The 22112-nt window shown below is 38.3% G+C and overlaps 1 protein-coding gene across 1 annotated transcript in view; it reads right to left on the bottom strand.

Annotated features, from left to right (window-relative positions):
• Window positions 1–10354: 10354 nt before the first annotated feature.
• PAX1 (paired box 1) overlaps window positions 10355–22112 on the bottom strand; it is a 103216-nt gene continuing 91458 nt past the window's right edge. Inside the window, exon 6 of the mRNA XM_056563630.1 lies at window positions 10355–10509. Coding sequence (XP_056419605.1) covers window positions 10418–10509 — 92 coding nt within the window. The 3' untranslated portion in view covers window positions 10355–10417. The remainder of the gene's footprint in view (window positions 10510–22112) is intronic.

Here is a 22112-nt window from a genome sequence, read left to right as displayed (position 1 = left end):
CACAAGTCCCAGAATGCCCTTCAGCTGTCACTGCATGCTGAGAGTTGCAGTTTTTGCAACAGCTGAAGGCACACTGGTTGTGAAACACAGAGTTTGTTACCTTACTCAGTGTTTCGCAACCAGTGTGCCTCCAGCTGTTGCAAACTACAACTTCCAGCATGCACTGATAGACCATACATGCTGGGAGTTGTAGTTTTGCAACAGCTGGAGGCTCACTGGTTGCAAAACACTGAGTGTAGTAACAAACTCTGTGTTTTGCCACCAGTGTGCCTCCAGCTGTTGCATAAATACAACCCCCAGCATGCACGGACAGCCAAAGGGCATGTTGGTAGTTGTAGTTTTGCAACAGCAAATGTACAGGGCACATCCACACGTGCAGGGGCTTACAGCGAGTTTTTCGATGCAAGTTTGAGATGCAGCAAATTTTCCCCGACCGTGTGAATGTACCCTAAAAATACTACACTACACTACACCAACTCAAAATAAAAAGTAAAACACTACATATACATATACCCCTACAAAGTCCCCCCCCCCCAAATGAAAATAAAAAATTTCTTGTACAACACTGTTTCCAAAATGGAGCCTCCAGCTGTTGCAAAGCAACTCCCAGTATTGCCGGGCAGCCATTGACTGTCAAGACATGCTGTGAGTTTTGGTATCAGAGGCAAATCTAATTCTTGCATCCAGGTCCGTTCCTATGCAAATCTCTTATTTAGACCTCAAATGACCATGGCGCTCTCTCACTTCGGAGACCAGTCGTATTTCAAGGCAACAGTTTAGGGCCACATATGGGGTATTTCTGTACTTAGGAGAAATTTCCTAACACATTTTGGGGGGCCTTTTCTCCTTTTACCCCTTATGAAAAGGTAAAGTTGGGGTCTACTCCAGCATAGTATTGTAAAAAAAATTAATTTTTTACCCTAACATGCTGGTGTTGCCCCATACTTTTCATTTTCACAAGAGGTAAAAGGAGAAAAAGACCCCCAAAATTTGTAACACAATTTCTTCTGAGTATAGAAATACCCCATATGTGGATGTAAAATGCTCTGCAGGTGCACAAGGCAGTTCAGGAGTGAGAGTGCCATGTACATTTGAGGTGATTAGCACAGGGGTGGCTGATTGTTACAGCGGTTCTGACATGAACGCAATAAAAAAAACACTCACATGTGACCCCTTTTTGGAAACTACACCCCTCACAGAACATAACAAGGGATATAGTGAGCCTTAACACCCCACAGGTGTTTGAAGAATTTTCAATAAAGTTGGATGTGAAAATGAAATTTTTTTTTTTCACTAAAATGCTGGTGTTATCCCAAATTTTTCATTTTCCCAAGGGGAAATAGGAAAAAAAAAGACCCCCACAATTTGTAACCCCATTTCTTCTGAGTATATAAATACCCCATATGTGGATGTAAAGTGCTCTGCGGGCGAACTACAATGCTCAGAAGAGAAGGAGCGCCAATGGGCTTTTGGAGAGAGAATGCATCTGGAATTAAAGGCCATGTGCATTTACAAAGCCCCCATGGTGCCAGAACAGTGGACCCCCCCCACATGTGACCCCATTTTGGAAACTACACCCCTCACGAAATATATTAAGGGGTACACTGAGCATTTACACCCCACAGGTGTCTGACAGATTTTTTGAACAGTCGTCCGTAATAATGAAAAATTTTATTTTTCATTTGCGCAGCCCACTGTCCCAAAGATCTGTCAAAAGCCAGTGGGGTGTAAATGCTCACTGCACCCCTTATTACATTTCATGAGGGGTGTAGTTTCCAAAATGAGGTCACATGTGGGGGGATCCTTTGTTTTGGCCCCATGGGGGCTTTATAAAAGCACATGGTCCCTGACTTCCATTCCAAACAAATTCTCTCTCCAAAAGCCCAATGGCGCTCCTTCTCTTCTGAGCATTGTAGTTCGCCCGCAGAGCACTTTACATCTACATATGGGGTATTTCAATACTCAGAAGAAACGGGGTTAAAATTTTGGGAGGCTTTTTCTCCTATTACCCCTTGTGAAAATGAAAAAATTGGGGTAACTACAGCATTTTAGTGAAAAAAAAATCAAATTTTTTAATTTCACATCCAACTTTAGTGGAAATTTCTCAAACACCTGTCGGGTGTAAAGGCTCACTGTACCCCTTGTTACGTGAATTGAGGGGTGTTGTTTCCCAAATAGTGTGCCATGTGGGGCTTTTTTTTTTTTTTGCTGTTCTGGCACCATAGGGGCTTCCTAAATGCGACATGTCTCCCCAAAAACCATTTAAAAATTTGCTTTCCAAAAGCCAAATGTGGCTCCTTCTCTTCTGAGCTTTGTAGTGTGCCTGCAGTGCACTTGACATCTACACATGGGGTATTTCCATACTCAGAAGAAATAAGGGTAACACATTTTGGGGGAATTTTCTCCTATTACCTATTGTAAAAATTGTACATTTGGGGAAAAAACTGCATAGTGAAAAGATAATTTTTCATTTACACATCTGACTTTACCAAAAAGTCATCAAACACCTGTGGGGTGTTAGAGGCTCACTGTTCCACTTGTTAAGTGCTATGAGGGGTGTAGTTTTCAAAATAGTATGCCATGTGTTTTGTTTTTGTTTTTGTTTTTTTGCTGTTATGTCACCATAGGGGCTTCCTAAATGTGACATGCCCCCCAAAAACCATTTCCGCAAAATTCACTTTCCAAAATCCCATTGTCGCTCCTTCCCTTCTGAGCCCTCTACTGCACCCACAGAGCACTTTACGTTCACATATGAGGTATTTCCTTACTGTAGAGAAATTGGGTTACACATTTTGTAGGACTTTTTTTCCTTTTACCCCTTGTAAAAATTCAAAAACTGGGTCTACAAGAACATGTAAAAAAAGAAAGTGTAAAAAAATGGAGATTTTGAATTTTCACCTTCACTTTGCTGCTATTCCTGTGAAACACCTAAAGGGTTAACAAACTTTCTGAACGTCATTTTGAATTCTGTGAGGGGTGCAGTTTTTATAATGGGATAATTTATGGGGAATTTCTAATATGAAGGCCCCTCAAATTCACTTCAAAACTGAACTGGTCACTGAAAAATTCCAATATTGAAAATTTTGTGAAAAATTTGAAAATTGCTGCTGAACTTTGAAGCCCTCTGATGTCTTCCAAAAGTAAAAACATGTCAACTTTATGATGCAAACATAAAGTAGACATATTGTATATGCGAATTAATATATGATTTATTTGGTATGTCCATTTTCCTTACAAGCAGAGAGCTTCAAAGTTAGAAAAATGCAAAATTTTTAAATTTTTCATGAAATTTTGGAATCTTTCACCAAGAAATGATGCAAGTAAATTTACCATTATGTTAAAGTAGAAAATGTCATGAAAAAACTATCTCGGAATCAAATTCATAAGTAAAAGCACCCCAGAGTTATTAATGCTTAAAGTGACAGTGGTCAGATGTGCAAAAAATGCTCTGGTCCTTAAAGGGGTATTCCAGGCAAAAACTTTTTTTTATATATCAACTGGCTCCGGAAAGTTAAACAGATTTGTAAATTACTTCCATTAAAAAATCTTAATCCTTCCAAAAGTTATTAGCTTTTGAAGTTTTCTGTCTAACTGCTCAATGATGATGTCTAGAGATGAGCGAACTTACAGTAAATTCGATTCGTCACGAACTTCTCGGCTCGGCAGTTGATGACTTATCCTGTGTAAATTAGTTCAGCCTTCAGGTGCTCCGGTGGGCTGGAAAAGGTGGATACAGTCCTAGGAAAGAGTCTCCTAGGACTGTATCCACCTTTTCCAGCCCACGGGAGCACCTGAAAGCTGAATTAATTTATGCAGGAAAAGTCATCAACTGCCGAGCCGTGAAGTTCGTGACGAATCGAATGTACTGTAAGTTCGCTCATCTCTAATGATGTCACATCACGGGAGCTGTGCATGATGGGAGAATATCCCTTGCATGATGGGAGAATATCCCCATAGGAGCTGGACAGCTCCCGGGACGTGAGTCATCAGAAAGCAGTAACTCAACTTCAGAAGCTAATAATTATTGGAAGGATTAAGATTTTTTAATAGAAGTAATTTACAAATCTGTTTAACTTTCCGGAGCCAGTTGATATATAAAAATAAAAAAGTTTTTGCCTGGAATACCCCTTTAAGGTGAAAATGGACTCGGTCCCCAAGGGGTTAAGGGGTTAAAAAATGCTGTTATCATTAGGAGGTTTGTTCAATAAAATGTGAATTGTACTCTTAATAGTTGATAACATGAGAATTATGCTGACTGTTATTTACATCAATTATTTAGGTAAATGAGAAAAATATAAATTGCATAATAATTTGGAGCAGGGTGTAATTGGTGGCTATGGACAACTGGTCAGCTTTTCCTCTGCATAGCTTAATGAAGAGTAAAATTGGGTAAAATCTGCAATGTTATGAACAGGAGCATAGAAAAGTGTATGTTAGGGGGCATTCACACTAGTAAATTTACCTTCAAACTCACAGCATGTATTCCACTGCAAGTTTGAATGAGGGCGAGCACTCTGCGGCAAATTTTAGGCAGCTGAATCCCTGCTGTGGTAAATCCGGCACAGACTCCATTGAAGTCAATACGGTCTGCGGCAGATTTTTAACAGAGGAAATCCACAGCGGACAGCCTGCGGAGAGCCCGACCCCATTCAAACTCGCAGTGAGAAACATGCTGCGAGTTTGAAAGTAAATCCGCTGGTGTGAACGTACCCTAATATATAATTGTAATCAGGGTCTCTGTCACTAGTTTGTCAGCATAAAACTGCTGACAGTTTCATTTAAATGGGGAAAAATGGTAATGACTACTGCTGGCTGGCTGTAAAGGTGAATTCACACACACAGGTTTGACATACCGTATTTATCGGCGTATAACACGCACTTTTAAAACTTAAATTTAAGGCAAAAAGTCTGCCTGCGTGTTATACGCCGATAAATATTCTGGTCACTGATTTAAAGCAGCCACAGCAGCGTCTGCTTGTTAAGTATTAACAGCACGGCCACTTTAAATCAGTGACCAGCGGTGTCTCCTCCCCGCACTGTCACTTGTTTTCTCCCGCACTATGCACAGGTACTGGTGTGGTGGATAGTGCGGGAGACGCTGCTTAAAATGAGCCCTATCTTGCCCGGATCTGCGCTACCTTTTAATCAGCGTCTCCCGCACTATTCACCAGTACCTGTGCATAGTGCGGGAGACAAGTGAGTTTTACTTTTCATTTTCCCTCCCTCCCCCCTCCCTCATCATTCCCCCTTTCCCTGCTTTTTATAGTTTTGTTTATTTTCCTTACCTGTCTGCGCTTCGGCAGGTCAGGTCAGGTGGCGGGTCTTGCAGGCAGTGAAGAAGATGAGTTACGTCCTCTGCCGGCTTCTCTGTGCGGCATCACTTCATTTCCTGTAGTCGCCGCCGAAAAGTGACATCCGTGATGCAGCACAGAGAAGCCAGGAGAGGACGTAACTCATCTGCTTCACTTACCCCGCAAGACAGCCGAAGCGCAGACAAGTAAGGAAAGGGGAAGAGTGGTCTTCAACCTGCGGACCTCCAGATGTTGCAAAACTACAAGACATGATTGAGACAGGGGGAAATGATGAGGGGGGATGATGGGGGGATTAGACAGGGGGAAATGATGAGGGGGGGATGAGACAGGGGGAAATGATGATGGGGGATGAGACAGGGGGAAATGATGAGGGGGGAATGAGGGGGGAATAATGAAGGACATGATGAGACAGGGTGGGGGGATGATGAGGGGGGAATGATGGGGGACATGATGTGACAGGGTGGGGGATGATGAAGGGGGAATGATGGGGGGACATGATGAGACAGGGTGGGGGGGATGATGAGGGGGGAATGATGAGGGACATGATGAGACAGGGTGGGGGTGATGAAGGGGGGAGTGATGGGGGACATTATGAGACAGGGTGGGGGGATGATGAGGGGGAATGATGAGGGACATGATGAGACAGGGTGGGGATGATGAAGGGGGGAGTGATGGGGGACATTATGAGACAGGGTGGGGGGATGATGAGGGGGGGAATGATGGGGGACATGATGAGACAGGGTGGGGGGATGATGAGGGGGGGAATGATGGGGAACATGATGAGACAGGGTGGGGGGGATGATGAGGGGGAAATTATGAGACATGGGGGGATGATGAGACATGGGGGGGTGGCGATGAGAGGGGTAAATGTGGCACAGGGACTGATAAAAGGGAAGGAATGATGTGGCACTGGAGGGGACGGGACCAAACTGAGGTGCAGAAGAAAACGAAGTTGGGGGGATGATGTGGCATTTAGTCCAAGTCATTTATTTTACATTTTATTTTTTTTTTACTTAAATTTCCCTGTTAAAATGGGGGTGCGTGGTATACGCCAGTGTGTGGTATACGCCAGTGTGTGTTATATGCCGATAAATACGGTAAATTTAATGCAGAATTGTTCCTAATTTTTGCAACTCAAATCTCACTCATATATCTGAAAGGGGTTATTTCTGCAGGAAGTACATGATATTATGCGAGACCCTTAAATATATACGTTTCAGTAGCAGCAATTTCTGCAACAAATCTTCCACATGTAAATTCACCCCTAGAGTACATTTATTTTTACCCATAATATGCCAAAAAAAAGTGGCTTCAGTTTTTTAAATAATTTTTTGTGGATGCATTTTTGATGATTACAGATTTTAAAAAGTGCATAAAATAAAATATGCCAGTGGATTTTGTGCTGTGTGAACATGCTCAAAGTAAAACCCAATTATTCAGTTCATTAATACTTACCTACTGCTGGTCCCACTGCAGCTCCCATTAAGCTTCTTCCAAACCCAAAGACTCATTTGTTCTTTTCTGCCTGCTTCCTGCCCCAGAAATATATTCCGGAATATCTCTTAAAGAAGACTTGCAATACTATGAGCTATTCTAAGAAGCTTTAAGGGATTTTGCTTACATACAGGTAGCTGAATGATTGGGCTCATTCGCTTAGGGTATGTTCACATAGTGTAAAATTTGCTGGCAATTTCCTTTCATGCACATTTTTATCTGCAATCGTCAAAAATGCTGGTCTGATGCGTTTCAACTTTTGTCTTAATCATAGACCATCTATGATTAAGACAATAGTTGGAATGCATCAGATGAGAGTTAGTGTTTGTTCTGGCAATGAGAACAAGCCTTTTATCTGATTCAATAAAGAAAGAAGTTTTATCGGATCATGCTGCTTGCTGGACATCTTAGTTTATTTCAACATACTTAAGAAGAAACAGGGGGATCAGTAGAAGCTGAGTGGAAGCTGCAGTGGGACCAGCGAGGGAATGGGTAAGTATAGATAGGTAAGTATACATTTTATTCTATTTTTCTATGACCAAAAGAAGTTATGTGAACTTCTAGACCACCTATAGCAATTACAACCATTCTGGGGTGGGCACAGATTGGGCCCTCAAATTGGAATACCCCTTTAAGAAACAACCTTTTAGTTAGATACAGAGAATTATTCTTGCTGCTATTGTGAGCCATTGGTGTTCTAAGCTCCTGCCAATATATTGCTAGAAAGAAAAAAGTAAATACGCTTATGATGTATAAAATTATACTTTGTTTTTGTATCTAAATATAAAATCTGCAAGAGAGACAGATTTTGGGTATATGGTCTTCAGTCATTTTTCAGTTCTTTTTTTTTTCTCCTTCCTTATATGTCCACTCATTGTAGGGTGGAATTCCTGAGACTAGGGATAGTTTCTATGTATGTAACCATTTATTTTAGAATTTACTTTCCTTTCTTCTTAGCTCTTATGTCAGCATTGTTTTCAAATTGTAATGAATTAAGAAAACATTTTTTTTAAATGTTCTGATAAAATGTTCGCATTCTACTTGATACTACTTTAGTCAGTGCGAACTAGGCCAAAAAGGTAAAAAATGTGCGACTTTGTACACCAGAAAACTGGTCGTACTTGCCATAGAAAATTTACGCTATCATCTTAGAACACAGTCTGTATCTACTGCTTTTATTGACATGACAAGATTCTTTATCGTGCACAAGGATTATACCTTTTGTAACTCATTTCAGTATTATTTAATCTTATTGGTAGCCCACTACTCCCACTACTTTCTTCTCCTAATCACATACTTACATATAGAATGCCGAAAATGCAAAAATATTTACTGATAAATGAAAATAATTATAAATCATCATATAAGAGTCACTTTATGCCTGACACCTCATTTCCCCAACCTTTACGTTTGCAATATTTTATTTTGCCTATTTATCTTATGTGGAACAATCGGTTTATGAGAATCATAGACATTTTGCTACAGATTTTGTTAATGGGGTAATCGTTTTCAAAATATAAATAATATTATATAGTCGCTTGGATTCACATATCTATTTTAGCTGACCTGTAAGGTTATATTTTCTGAATATATAGATGACGTTTTTAAATTTTAAAGTATTTTAAGTAATGCAAAGTATGATTACCTTTTTATTAATTTGTTTGTTACATTAGGGAAAGAGATAAAGTGATCATTTTTATTTAAAAAAAAAGTTCAACTATTACTTTTTTTTATGAAGTGTATAAAAAATTCTTATATTATCACTACTACTGGAAATTGTAATACAGTGCTTTATTAAAGAAATAAAATAAGTTTTATACAACCTTTCCTTTTACACTAGCTATGCCAATTCTTATTTTTCTTTAAAGGGGTACTCCGGTGAAAACCTTTTTTCTTTTAAATCAACTGGTGCCAGAAAGTTAAACATATTTGTAAATTACTTCTATTAAAAAATCTTAATCCTTCCAGTACTTATTAGCTGCTGAATGCTACAGAGGAAATTCCTTTCTTTTTGGAACACTGATGACTTCCCGAGCACAGTGCTCTCTGCTGACATCTCTGTCCATTTTTGCAACCGTGCATAGCAGACATATGCTAAGGGCTGCATGGTGGCTCAGTGGTTAGCACTGCTGCTTTGCAGTGCTGGGGCCTTGGGTTCAAATCCCACTAAGAACAACAATAAATAAAGACTTATTATTATTATAATAACGTCAGCAGAGAGCACTGTGCTCGTGATGTCATCAGAGAGCATTCCAAAAAGAAAAGAATTTCCTCTGTAGTATTAAGCAGCTAATAAGTATAGGAAGGATTAAGATTTTTTTAATGGAAGTAATTTACAAATAGGTTTAACTTTCCGGAGCCAGTTGATTTAAAAGAAAAAAGGTTTTCACCGGAGTACCCCTTTAAGTCATCCAGTTATGTTTTTTGTTTTTTTTATCATCTTAATTTCATAATATGGCTGGGTTCACACAGTGTAAAACAAAGAAATAGCAATAAAATAAATATAAAAAGCGACAGGGTGTTTTTCTTTATCTAATAATGTGTTCCTTTAAAGTCTATGAGAAAGCATCCATCAGTGGACATATTTTATATAAAATAACCACAGTAATTCCAATATTGGAATTACTGCAGTTTTTAAAAACAATGTGTACACTGATGGCTGTTTTCCCATTGATTTTATTGGGACAAAATATTAGATTTTGAAACAACGGCAGCTTTTTATATATATATTTTACTGCATTATATATATTTAATTTTTTATTTCATTTTACACTGTGTGAACCTAGACTAAAAAAGGTTATTTAGATTAGTTTCCCAAAGAAGCTAATGTTTTGTAGCGTTTAGCTAGATTTACATTAATACATAGTATGAACTCTATTGTTTATTTTTTTTTATCTTTCTTTAACTACAGGATTCCTTTAGACACGTGGTGCATCCTGCAGTTGACCAGTAAATTGTGTTAATTATGAAATCGAAATTCCAACATCTTATCAAAGAAAACACCATCATTTAGAAATTCTTGTTGTAGTCCATTTATTTCTGTTAATTATAGTTATAAAAATATAAAATAAAATGCTGTTATTTAATTTGTACATTTACAATCTAGGATATACAATACACTCACAAAGATTGCTTCACATCATACAATTTATTCCAACCATTTGGAAAAATTTAAAATATCCCCCTAATATGAATTAAATATCAGTGTCTAGTACCGGCCACAAAAAAAATAAACATCCTTTTACCAGTTTAGGTCGTAAACTCTAGTAGGAATTAAATGGTGATGGTGTCAGCAAGAGGGGAATACAATGGCCCGTACGGGAAAAGAGAGTGGACAGCAAATAAAAGAAGAAGGAAAGAGCTTTCAGCGATGGCCTAACTTTTCCAAAGTAAACAGCTCATCTAATGTCCAAATCGATCCTCACCTTGTCTTCCTTTTGTCAGTCCTCGCAGAAAAAGTGTTTTAGTCGGTGGCTGTGTGGACATGTCCCATAGTCAACCATTTCGCCACCTTAGGAACCAAGTTTTGCTCTAGGCCGAGGGTATGTGACCTATTCAATGTCTTTATAGCCAAAATAAAGTCAAACAACACCTTCCGTGCCCAGAGTTTGCTAAGTTGATGAAGCAGGTATTGAGATTCCATGTACACTGCTCAAGGCGTCTTGGTGCTTTATGATGGGACTACTTTGCTTTCTATTCATAACTGCAAGAAGAAAGAGAAGATTTAAGCTATTTTACGTTCAGTACATATATATATATATATATATATATATATATATATATAAAATTTAATTTAACACATTAACTCACAATATACAGTATATTAGCCATTAGTTTCTAACAATACAATCTTCATTTTTTTTAAAACCTTTCACTTTAGCAAAAACTAACAGAATAATTTGATATCCATATGGTACCAAGGCAAAACTATAGATCCAGATTACGAAGGATTTTCTCAAGGTTTATTAATTCACGTGAAGACAACACCCATATGATTGGTTATTAATGGTTCAAAGGGAAAAATTAAAGTTTACCAAATATTTGTAGCTAATTTTAATTTTTGAAATGGTATTTCTTTGTTTATCTTGTATGGCATATTACATAGTTACATAGTTACGTTAATTATTAATGTGTTATCATTTGGTTTCTATTCAATCAGAGTTCAGATCTGGTATTGCTATTATGGTATATTTAGGTATGTTCACATGGACATAAAATGCCCTTAAAAAATGTACAATCTCCATCTCTCATTGACTTCAGTGGAGGATGTTAACCCCTTAAGGGCACAGCCCATTTTGGCCTTAAGGACACAGCCAAATTTAGTTTAGCATTTTCGTATTTTCCTCCTCGCCTTCTAAAAATCACAACTCTTTTATATTTTCATCCACAGACCCATCTAAGGGCTTGTTTTTTGGTCGACCAGTTGTCCTTTGTAATGACATCACTCATTTTACCATAAAATGTATGGCGCAACAAAAAAAATATTATTTGTGTGGGGAAATTGAAAAATAACACAATTTTGCACATTTTGGAAGGTTTCGTTTTCACGCTGCACACTTTACTGTTTTACTGTGACATGTCTTCTTTATTCTGTGGGTCAGTATGATTAAAATTATTTCCATGACTACATACTTTGCTATTATTGTACCACTTAAAAAAATCTAAAACTTTTCAACCAAATTAGTATGTTTAAAATCCCTCTATTTTGACGACCTATAACTTTCGCATTTTTCCATATACGCAGCTGTATGTGGGCAAATTTTTTGCACTGTCATCTGTACTTTTTATCGACACTATATTTGCATATATGAAACTTTGAAATCGCTTTTAATTATTATTTTTTTTTATAAAATGTGCCAAAAAAACTGCACGGGATCATTAACATTATATTTTTATAGTTCGGACAGTTACGCATACGGCAATACCAAATATGTTTATTAAATTTTTTTAAAGCTTTTTGGGGGTAAAATGGGAAAAAGGGGCAACTTACATTTTTTTTTACTTTTTTGACACTTTTTATGTCACCATAGGGAACTATTTATTGCAATCATGTGAATGCTAATACTGTTCAGTGCTATGTATATGCATAGCACTGATCAGTGTTATCGGCGATCTTCTGCTCTGTCTGATCGATCTCAGACCAGAGCAGAAAACCCCAGGAGACGGATGAAAGCAGGTGAGGGGACCTCCGTCTGCCATTTTAGAAGATCGGATCCCGGTGACAGCGTCGTGGGTAATCCGATCATCCAATATAACTACCGAATTGCCCCAGATGCCGCGATCACGCTGATGTCCGCCATTCCCGGCAGGTCCCTGGCTGCTGATAGCAGCCAGGACCTGCCGTACATGATGCAAGCACCGGTCCAGTGCTCATGTCATGTACAGGACATAAATGTACGTCCTGGTGCGTTAAGTACCACAGCACCAGGACGTACATTCACGTCTTGTGTTGTTAAGGGGTTAAAAACAACTATGGGGTTTTAAAAAAAACAATGGTGAAAAAAGATGTAAGGCTGGGTTCACATACAGTAAGCGTCCAGCAGAATTAGAATGATTATGTTCATTTGAATTTGAATCATCCAGCGTTCATTTCATTTGAATCATCCAGCGTCTTAATTTTGACACCAGATGGTTGTGCACCGGACAGGAGAATGCTGCTTGCTGAGTTCCCCTGTCCACCGTCCAGAAACAATGGACGCCGGATGCCATACAGAAGATGACAACTTGTCATCAGTTGTGGCATCAGCTGCGTCGAAATCTTTGCCAGATGCCGGACATATGTGAACCCTGCCTAACATGTCACTTTTCAGAGTGGTTCTGCTTGGAAGCTTACATTTAAATTAATGGGAGTTTGGAAACACCTTAAAAAAAACACATGAAAAACCACATCAAAATCAACACCAAAACACATATAGCAAATTCAAGCAAATTTTGGTGTGTTTTTTTGTTGTTGTTGTTTATTTATTTTTATTTTTTTTTTCATTTCAAATCATTGTTTTGCATGTGTAAACATAGAAATAACTTTGTCTTATTGAGTCAATGATACAGTTAGTAAAATACAGCTGTAGAAATGGAAGACTGCCTTATAGGCGGTTCTTACATTAAAGATGCCAATTTATAATTCATATGAAACTGTATATATATATAGTTTTTTATATTACTCTTATTATTATTATTTTTAAGATTATTATTAATAATATTAACAATAGTATATAGACAGAAAAAATATTGACTACACTGCTTACCACAATGTTTTAGGCCTAATTTACTTTGGTTATCCACACAGTAGTGTTAAATTGTCCATATTGTTCTAAAACAAAAGTATCAACAACAATCATTCCAGATCATTAGGCCATGTTACATAACATGCATGCAATACCAACCCAATGAATACTGCCATGTAGTCTAGCAAAATAATTTGAAATAAAAAAAAATTGTCTTTGTTGAGCAATTCCCAGTGTAGTGCATGCACCTTTGGTTAGGCTTTGGTGCAAATTTGTCACACAACTATTTTTTTTATCCTGATTCTTTTCACTGTGTGTGTTAGTAGGAAGTAGGGAAAAGTTCTGCACTTCAAGTGAAAAAACAAGTAACACAAGTCTCTCATTGAAATAAATGAGAAAGCAATTGTCACGACACCACCTGCAGCCATTGTGTACACTCAATATCACCGTTGCATTAAGTGACAATGTATCATTTAGTGCATCCTTATTGATTCTACTGTCACACAACAGTTATCGCAGTGTAACCTTAGCCTAAAGGTAAGGAAGTACAATAGTAAAATTTACATGTTAATTATAAAAAATTTGATCAAATACACGAAAAACAAAAACTACTACAGATCAAAAAGATACTAACTTACCATAAAGTAAGTTATTAATAATAAAGATAATACATGAAAAGTGATAAATAGTAAAACTCCTATGCATATTGTTACGAATGTTATGCATAGCAGAGAGAGCAAACTGGAGACATTGGGAGGGATTTTAATTTTAAATGTAATGGTGTATGATAAAGGATGGCAGTAGTTTAGAACATGCTACGGCCGGATTCACAGTTGTGATTTTTCAGGATTTTATAGCTCTACATCTGATCTAAGGGTGATCATGATTTTAGATAGCTGTTGGCCAGACGCTTGTTCATTTGACAGCGTCCATGCTTGAGTTCTGCCAAGCTTGCATGTGTTCTTAGCAGGGAGAGCTTATCTGCCTTTAGACTAACAGATGGCACAAGTTAAAGTCCAACCTGGCACTGGGGAAAAGTTAGAAACAACTGTACACATTACATGGTTGGCCGATCCCCATAAAATTGTTGGGTTTGGTAAATGTTCATCTAATGTTTATGGCAATCTTTGCTCTATTTACACTGTTGTAGAGGTTTTCATTTTAACAGAATCCATAATGGATATAATGGATTATCAGTTTTCATTATGATCATTCCCAATACCATCTGATTATGAAAGAAAGCATGTGAATCAGCTCACTCCATAGGTCGTCACAAAGGTTTGGACTGGTGTGGACCTCACCGAAACAGCAACAAACCAAAGAAAGAACATATTAACATAGTTCATAAGGTTGAAAAAAGACCAGAGTCCATCGAGTCCATCAAGTTCAACCTATAACCCTAATGAGTCCCTACTGAGTTGATCCAGAGGAAGGCAAAAAACCCTCATACTCGAGGTAAAAATTCCTTCCCGACTCCAAATATGGCAGTCAGAATAAATCCCTGGATCAACCTTCTGTCCCTATAGATCTAGAATCCATAACCTGTAATGTTATTATTCTCCAAAAATGCATCCAGACGTTAAATTCTTTTACCGAGTTAACCATGACCACCTCCTCAGGCAGATAATTCCACAGTCTCACTGCTCTTACAGTAAAGAACCCCCATCTGTGCTGGTGTAGAAACCTTCTTTCCTCTAAACATAGAGGATGTCCCCTTGTTATAGATACAGTCCTGACTATAAAAAGATCATAGGAGAGATCTCTGTACTGTCCCCTGATATATTTATAAATAGTTATTAGGTCTCCCCTAAGCCTTCTTTTTTCTAAACTAAATAACCCTAATTCTGATAATATTTCTGGGTACTGTAGTCCTCCCATTCTCCGTATTACCCTAGTTGCCCGTCTTTGAACCCTCTCCAGCTCCACTATATCTTTCTTGTACACTGGTGCCCAGTACTGTGCACAGTATTCTATGTGTGCTCTGACTAGTGATTTGAACAGTGGTAGAATTATTTCCTTGTCGTGGGCATCTATGCCCCTATTGATGCACCCCATGATTTTATTTGCCTTGGCAGCAGCTGCCCGACACTGGTCACTACAGCTAAATTTACTGTTAACTAAGACTCCCAAATCCTTTTTCACGTCAGTTGTCCCTAGTGTGCTCCCATTTAATACATAATCCCAGCCTGGATTTTTCATCCCCATGTGCATAACCTTACATTTATCAGTGTTGAACCTCATGTGCAACTTCTCAGCCCAAACCACCAACCTATCCAGATCCACTTGTAACAGTGCACTGTCCTCTATAGTGTTTACCGCTTTACAGAGTTTAGTATCATCTGCAAAGATTGATACTTTACTATTCAACCCCTCTACAAGGTCATTAATAAATATATTAAATAGAACAGGACCCAAGATGGACCCCTGTGGTACCCCACTAGTAACAGTCACCCAATCAGAATAAGTACCATTAATAACCACTCTCTGTTTCCTATCACTTTCCCCCAGTCCAAGCATTCTCATTTTATGCACCAACCTTTTATGCGGAACTGTATCAAATGCTTTGGAAAAATCCAGATATACGACATCCAGCGATTGTCCCTGGTCCAGTCTGGAGCTCACCTCCTCATAAAAGCTGATCAGGTTAGTTTGACAGGACCGATCCCTCATAAAGCCATGTTGATATGAAGTCATACATTTAATTTTTATCAAGATACTCCAAAAAAACATCCCTTAGAAGACCCTCAAACAATTTACATACAACGGAGGCTAAACTAACAGGCCTATAATTCCCGGTTCACCTTTTGTTCCCTTTTTAAATATTGGCACCACATTTGCCATGCGCCAGTCCTGGGGAACAGTCCCTATCACTATAGAGTCCCTGAATATTAAAAATAAGGGTCTGTCTATTACATTACTTGATTCCTTTAGAACACGGGGGTGAATGCCATCTGGACCTGGCGATTTGTCTATTTTGATTTTATTGTAGGCGGCACTGTACTTCTTCCTGGGTTAGACAGGTGACCTGTACTGGGGAGTTTACCTTATCTTGCTGTATTTCACCTGGCATTTAATTTTCATTTCCCATTTAGTGTCAGTATTCTTGTTTTTGAGGACATATCCCAATTTATATTGTTAAGGAAGTATTTCCCAACTAGGGTGCCTCCAGGTGTTGCAAAACTACAACTCCCAACATGCCTGGACAGCCAAAGGCTGTCCAGGCATGCTGGGAGATGTAGTTTTGCAACATCTGGAGGCACCCTGGTTGGGAAACACTGTGTTAAGGGCTTCTTTGAGTTGATCAAACTTTGCCTTCCTAAAGTTTATTATTTTTGTAGCCCCTCGAGAGATTCCCTTATTGAAGAACAAGTTATAATGTTTTATATTATGATCACTATTTCCTAGATATGTTCGACTTGCACATTAATTACTCTATCAGGACTGTTGGATTACATTAACTCTAGTAGGGCACCCCCTCTTGTCGGGCCCTGCACCATTTGGGACAGATAATTGTCTTTAGCTATAGTCAGAAACCTGTTTCCTTTATGAGATTCACAGGTCTCAGTCTCCCAGTTTATATCAGGATAGTTAAAGTCCCCCATTATTATCACCTCATTCTGATTTGCTGCCTTGTTTATTTGCCTCAGTAATTGATCTTCTGCCTTTTCCATTATGTTTGGTGGCTTATAGCAAACCCCTATCAGAATTTTTTTAAATCTCCATATATTTCTACCCATAATGCCTCCACATTATCATTTCCCCCCCATATATCCTCCCGCAGTGCGGCCTTCAGACCCTATTTCACATAAAGACAAACTCCTCCCCGTTTCCATTTTGTCCGATCCTTCCTGAATGAACTATAACCCTGTATGTTGACCGCCCAGTCACAGGTATCATCCAACCAAGTCTCTGTTATACCCACTATGTCATAATTCTCATCAAACAACACACACTCCAATTCCTCTGTTTTATTGGACAGACATCTGGCATTAGTCAACATGCAATTCAAAGGTGTATGTTTTTTCTTCCTATGAAGCCTATCCCTATTAACTATTCTAACCCCTCCCTCCACTCCACCCCCAGGTACATTAATAAGTCCCCCCTCTCTATCCACACACTATCTTCCCCCTCTATGTTGTAGGTTCCCTCCCCCAGTCCCTAGTTTAAACACTCCTCCACCCTTCTATCCATCTTCTCCCCAAGCACAGCTGCACCCTCCCCATTGAGGTGCAGCCCGTCCCTACGGTAGAGCCGGTATCCAACAGCGAAGTCGGCCCAGTTCTCCATGAAACCAAACCCCTCCTTCCTACACCAGCTTCTGAGTCACTTGTTTACCTCCCTAATCTCCTGCTGCCTCTCTAGTGTGGCTCGTGGTACAGGTTATATTTCAGAAAATATTACCTTGGAGTTCCTTGCCTAAAGCTTGCGGCCTAAGTCCCTGAAATAATTTTTAAGGACACTCCATCTACCTCTTACTTTGTCATTGGTGCCAATATGTACCATGACTGCTGGGTCCTCTCCAGCCCCACCCAGCAACCTGTCAATCTGATCCGCGATGTGCCGAACTTGAGCGCCAGGAAGATAACACACTGTTTGGCTATCCCAGTCTGATTATAATGGGTTTTTCAGGTCCCTCTAGCTCCTATTTATGTTATTAATAGTATAAATGATAATATTTATTTACATTCCCCAACAGTTTAGACTGAAACCAGACACTAAAGAAACACACAATGGCCATCAATTCAAGCTAGAGGAGCGAGAGTTTACAATCTATGAGGAAATAGGGATGAGACAAATGACAGAAAGTGCTTTCTTTATGCCTTGGGTCAGCCATCTTTTATAAATAGGGTAGTGCATATAAAGGTGGGTGAATCAGTCTCCAGTCAGTACCACGTGCAATAAGCATGGGGAGACACTTCTGAATGAAAGTGGAGGGGGGGGGGTATTAATAGACAAGTTTGGGAATGTTGCAGGCCTTCCTAAAAGATGTGTTCTGGAATGTTTGCCCTTTACTGAACATTGTATGCTATACTCTACCTGTTGTGGTTGTGCTTCAGAATCAGTTGGAGTTTCTTAAGATTTCTTATATACTAATTAGTAGAAAATTATGTACTAGAGGGATTCCACCTATAAACATACCTTCAAGAATGAGTTCTTCAAATAAATCTATTGAGCATAGTCAGATTTACTTCTTAGAAGCATTAGCAGTTGGAAGCCTAAAGAACAATTCTAGTGTTTAAAAATAAAACTAGTGTTTCAAGGACTAATATCATCCTTAGTATATTATACCTTAATTTATTTTACAATCAAACTATTCTATAAATGTTACTGTCAAGATATATGTTACTGCATATCAGTTATAGCTATATACATACGCATAGATATTTATACATACACGTAGACACATACACACACTTATAGACACACACACCAACATAAAAACAAATACACACATACTGAAACATATTTAGACATGCATATAATCATACACAGAAACATTCTCAAACATACACAGAAACTAACAACTAATTCAATAATTGTTAAAACTGGCTGCAAACTTAACATAGTGAGTAATTATTGTTAATGATCATTTTTACATATATGGGATAAAATTTCCCAATTACTGCTACATGTATTTGACATAATTGTTTATAAATATTTACTGTGTGACATACTAAATATACTGGACATAAAAACTTTTTGATTCATAAAGAATATTAATATTATCTGTATTCAAGATTGTTTTTAATAGCTTTTTCAATGGGTTATTCTATGGTCAAAATTGGTTATTGCTACTCAATATAAAAATGTCCTATTGTTTATGCATTGTAAATTAAATCACAATGAAAATCATACTGCAAATAGAATGGAACTATCTACCAGCTTGCTGCAGCAAATGATAATGGGCGTCATGTCCCAAGACTATTTTTGAATAACACTTTTGTTAAAGAAAAAAATGTAGCAATATGTTATGGGACATTGGAGGGAAAAGAAAATACTGTCATAAATAGGTTAAAAAAAAAGTTTTTTGTTATACCTAATGATGTGTTCTATTAAAGTATAAGGAAAAGTGAACGTCAGTGCACACAATGGGAGAAATGTATTATTGTTTGTTTAGCTACACACGTTTTTAAAACTAACTTACTAGGCTAATGTGTACATGAGCGTAATTTATCAAAAGTCGCACGTGGTGTGATAAATTTGGCACACGTGCACATTTATGGGATTTTTGCTTCTGCAAAGTTGTTGCAAAAAAGTTTTGTAAGCGAAAAGACTGCTCGTTTTGTTTTGCAACATTAAGAGCCCTGGGTGACAAAATTTGCCTCATTTAGAGAAAAGTCGTATATGATAAACTCACAACCACTGCAAAGTCAAAGGGCAAAATCGTTCAACTAAGCAAGTTTGGCAAAAATCACTTTGTGTAAAATGCCTGATAAACACCTCTCCCGAACAACCCCCAACTCCTATACCCCGAACCCCCCCCCCCCCCCCCCCCCCCCGCTAAAATAATGAGCAAATTTATTAAGTAAAAAAGAATGCAAGAAATAATAAAATATGACCATGAGACGGGAAAAAACACTGTAAAAATGTTAACAAAATGGCAGCAATTTCCTCAACTTTTCTTTTTAAGAAAAACTGTGTTATTTTTCTACGGCTACAAAAATCCACCGTGTGAACATAACCTTAAGGTGCATTCACACCATGAATTTTAGTCAGTATAGTTTTATGTGGATGGGATTGCACACTTGCATCTATTTTACATATTTTATCCAATCTTTTCTCTCTTCATTCGAACAAAGAAAAAAAAGCTTAGGAAGAAGCATAGGCCTCACAAAAAAAGAATCCTTTACTTATGTTTTTATTTTGAAAACTTATGTCAATGCATTCTCTGTGAAATACCCACAAAAAACATTGTGAAAGCATCTTTTCAACTGTGAAGGAATCTGAAGCAAAAACAAAAAAAGTAGAGTAAGACGCTGGTAAATAATAAAAGAAAGCTATGTCTCACATATTTACTACAAGACTTTTATACATTATACCTAATATTTCATTGTTAAATGTCTCTTAAAAAAAATTCTGAAATGTAACCACCCAATACTTTCTTTCTCCCCAAATAATTGCACACATTTAATACTGTTTCATTGTTTTTTTATATATGTGTGTGTGTGTGTGTGTGTGTGTGTGTATGTGTGCGTGTGTGTGTGTGTGTATGTGTGTGTGTGTTTTTGTGTATGTGTGTGTGTGTGTGTGTGTGTGTATGTGTGTCTGTGTGTGTGTGTGTGTGTGTGTGTGTGTATGTGTGTGTGTGTGTGTGTGTGTGTGTATGTGTGTGTGTGTGTGTGTGTATGTGTGTGTGTGTGTGTGTGTGTGTGTGTGTGTGAAATTAGCTAAAATATGCTAAAAAAAAACACTTCTAGAACAAATTATATAACACACACATCTATTGTTCACACAAGCACACTATTTCATGTGCCCCATAGAAAGTGGTATAAAGATAAATATTGATAATGATTATAATGATTAATATAAATGCTATTATTGGTTGTTGCATCACTAACTAGTGTATAGACTTGTGGCAGGTTTTCTGTCTGTGTTAGGCTTGGTTCACATATATCAGTTGTCTTGCCCGGTTTCCCTCTGGCGAATGGGACTGTTTACAATTAGAGATGAGCAAACTTACAGTAAATTCGATTCGTCACGAAATTCTCGGCTCGGCAGTTGATGCTTTATCTTGCATAAATTAGTTCAGCTTTCAGGTGTTCCGGTGGGCTAGAAAAGATCGATACAGTCCTAGGAAAGAGTCTCATAGGACTGTATCCACCTTTTCCAGCCCACAGGAGCACCTGAAAGCTGAGCTAATTTATGCAGGATAAGGCATCAACTGCCAAGCCGAGAAGTTTGTGACGAATCGAATTTACTGTAAGTTCGCTCATCTCTATTTACAATCATCTAGTGTCTAATTTTTTATTCCGGATGGTTGGACATGCTGGAGAGCACCGAACAGGGGAACACAGTTTGCTGCATTCCTGTGTCCATCGTGCAGAAACAATGGACGCCAGATGCCATACAACTGATGACAACTTGTCATCAGTTGTGGCATCAGTTGCGTCAAGATCTAGGCTGTCGGATGCCGGACATATGTGAACTCAGCCTTATTGTTTGCTGCATATACCTAACTTGAAAACATGGCATCACTATTTAGTACTGAAATAATCGCTAAATAGTACAGGAATGCATTAGCTTTTCAGAATCTGTCACCCAGGAATTGCATATTGAACAGGTGCCATGTGCCTATAGGACTGCAATGCCCAGGCACCGCCTCTTTGACTCTATGGGCTGGTGATACAATGGGGGGGGGAGGGGAATTATCAAAACCTGTGCAGAGGTAAACTTGACCAGTTGCCCATAGCAACCAATCAGATCGCGTCTTTCCGTTTTCAGAGGCCTTTTGAAAAATCAAAGAAGCAATCTGCACAGGTTTTGATAAACCTCCCCCAATAAGTTTTTTCCACTATAGCACTAATGGAGATGTTTCATACAGAGAAGTTCGTATTGTTTGCAATGAATGCTATATGAACTTGTCAGCTGTTCAATATGCAATTTCTGGGTGACTAATTCTTTTTAAATCAATATCTCATAGGATATGTTCACATAATGCAAACTTCTCTGGCCATTACGACCGAAAACATGCTCGCTCTACCACATCTCCTTATTTCCTGGCTATAGGCCAATCTGCACGAGCCTCCGCAGCAATCCAGAATACCTGATGAAGATCCATTTACAGATCGAAACGTCATAAACAATCTGTTGGATTGCTAAATTTGCAGAATAAAACTACGCATTCTCAATTGCATGTGAGTGCCGAATTTATTTCTACTTACTACGACCGAAAACCTGTAAAATAAAATATGCCAACAAACTTTACGAAGTGTGAACATAGCCTTGAGCTAAGTTCACATTGTAAAATGAAAACCAAAAATATGCAGTTTGTTTTTTGCTTTTGTCCCCTTTGAAAGTCTATGGAAAAGGTCTTGGGAATATGTACACTGACTGCCATTTTCCAAAGGTGTTAATGAAACTC

This window comes from Hyla sarda, chromosome 3 (genome assembly GCF_029499605.1).
Source record: "Hyla sarda isolate aHylSar1 chromosome 3, aHylSar1.hap1, whole genome shotgun sequence".
Taxonomy (NCBI): Eukaryota; Metazoa; Chordata; class Amphibia; order Anura; family Hylidae; genus Hyla; species Hyla sarda.
This window is presented reverse-complemented; position numbering and strand designations above follow the sequence as displayed.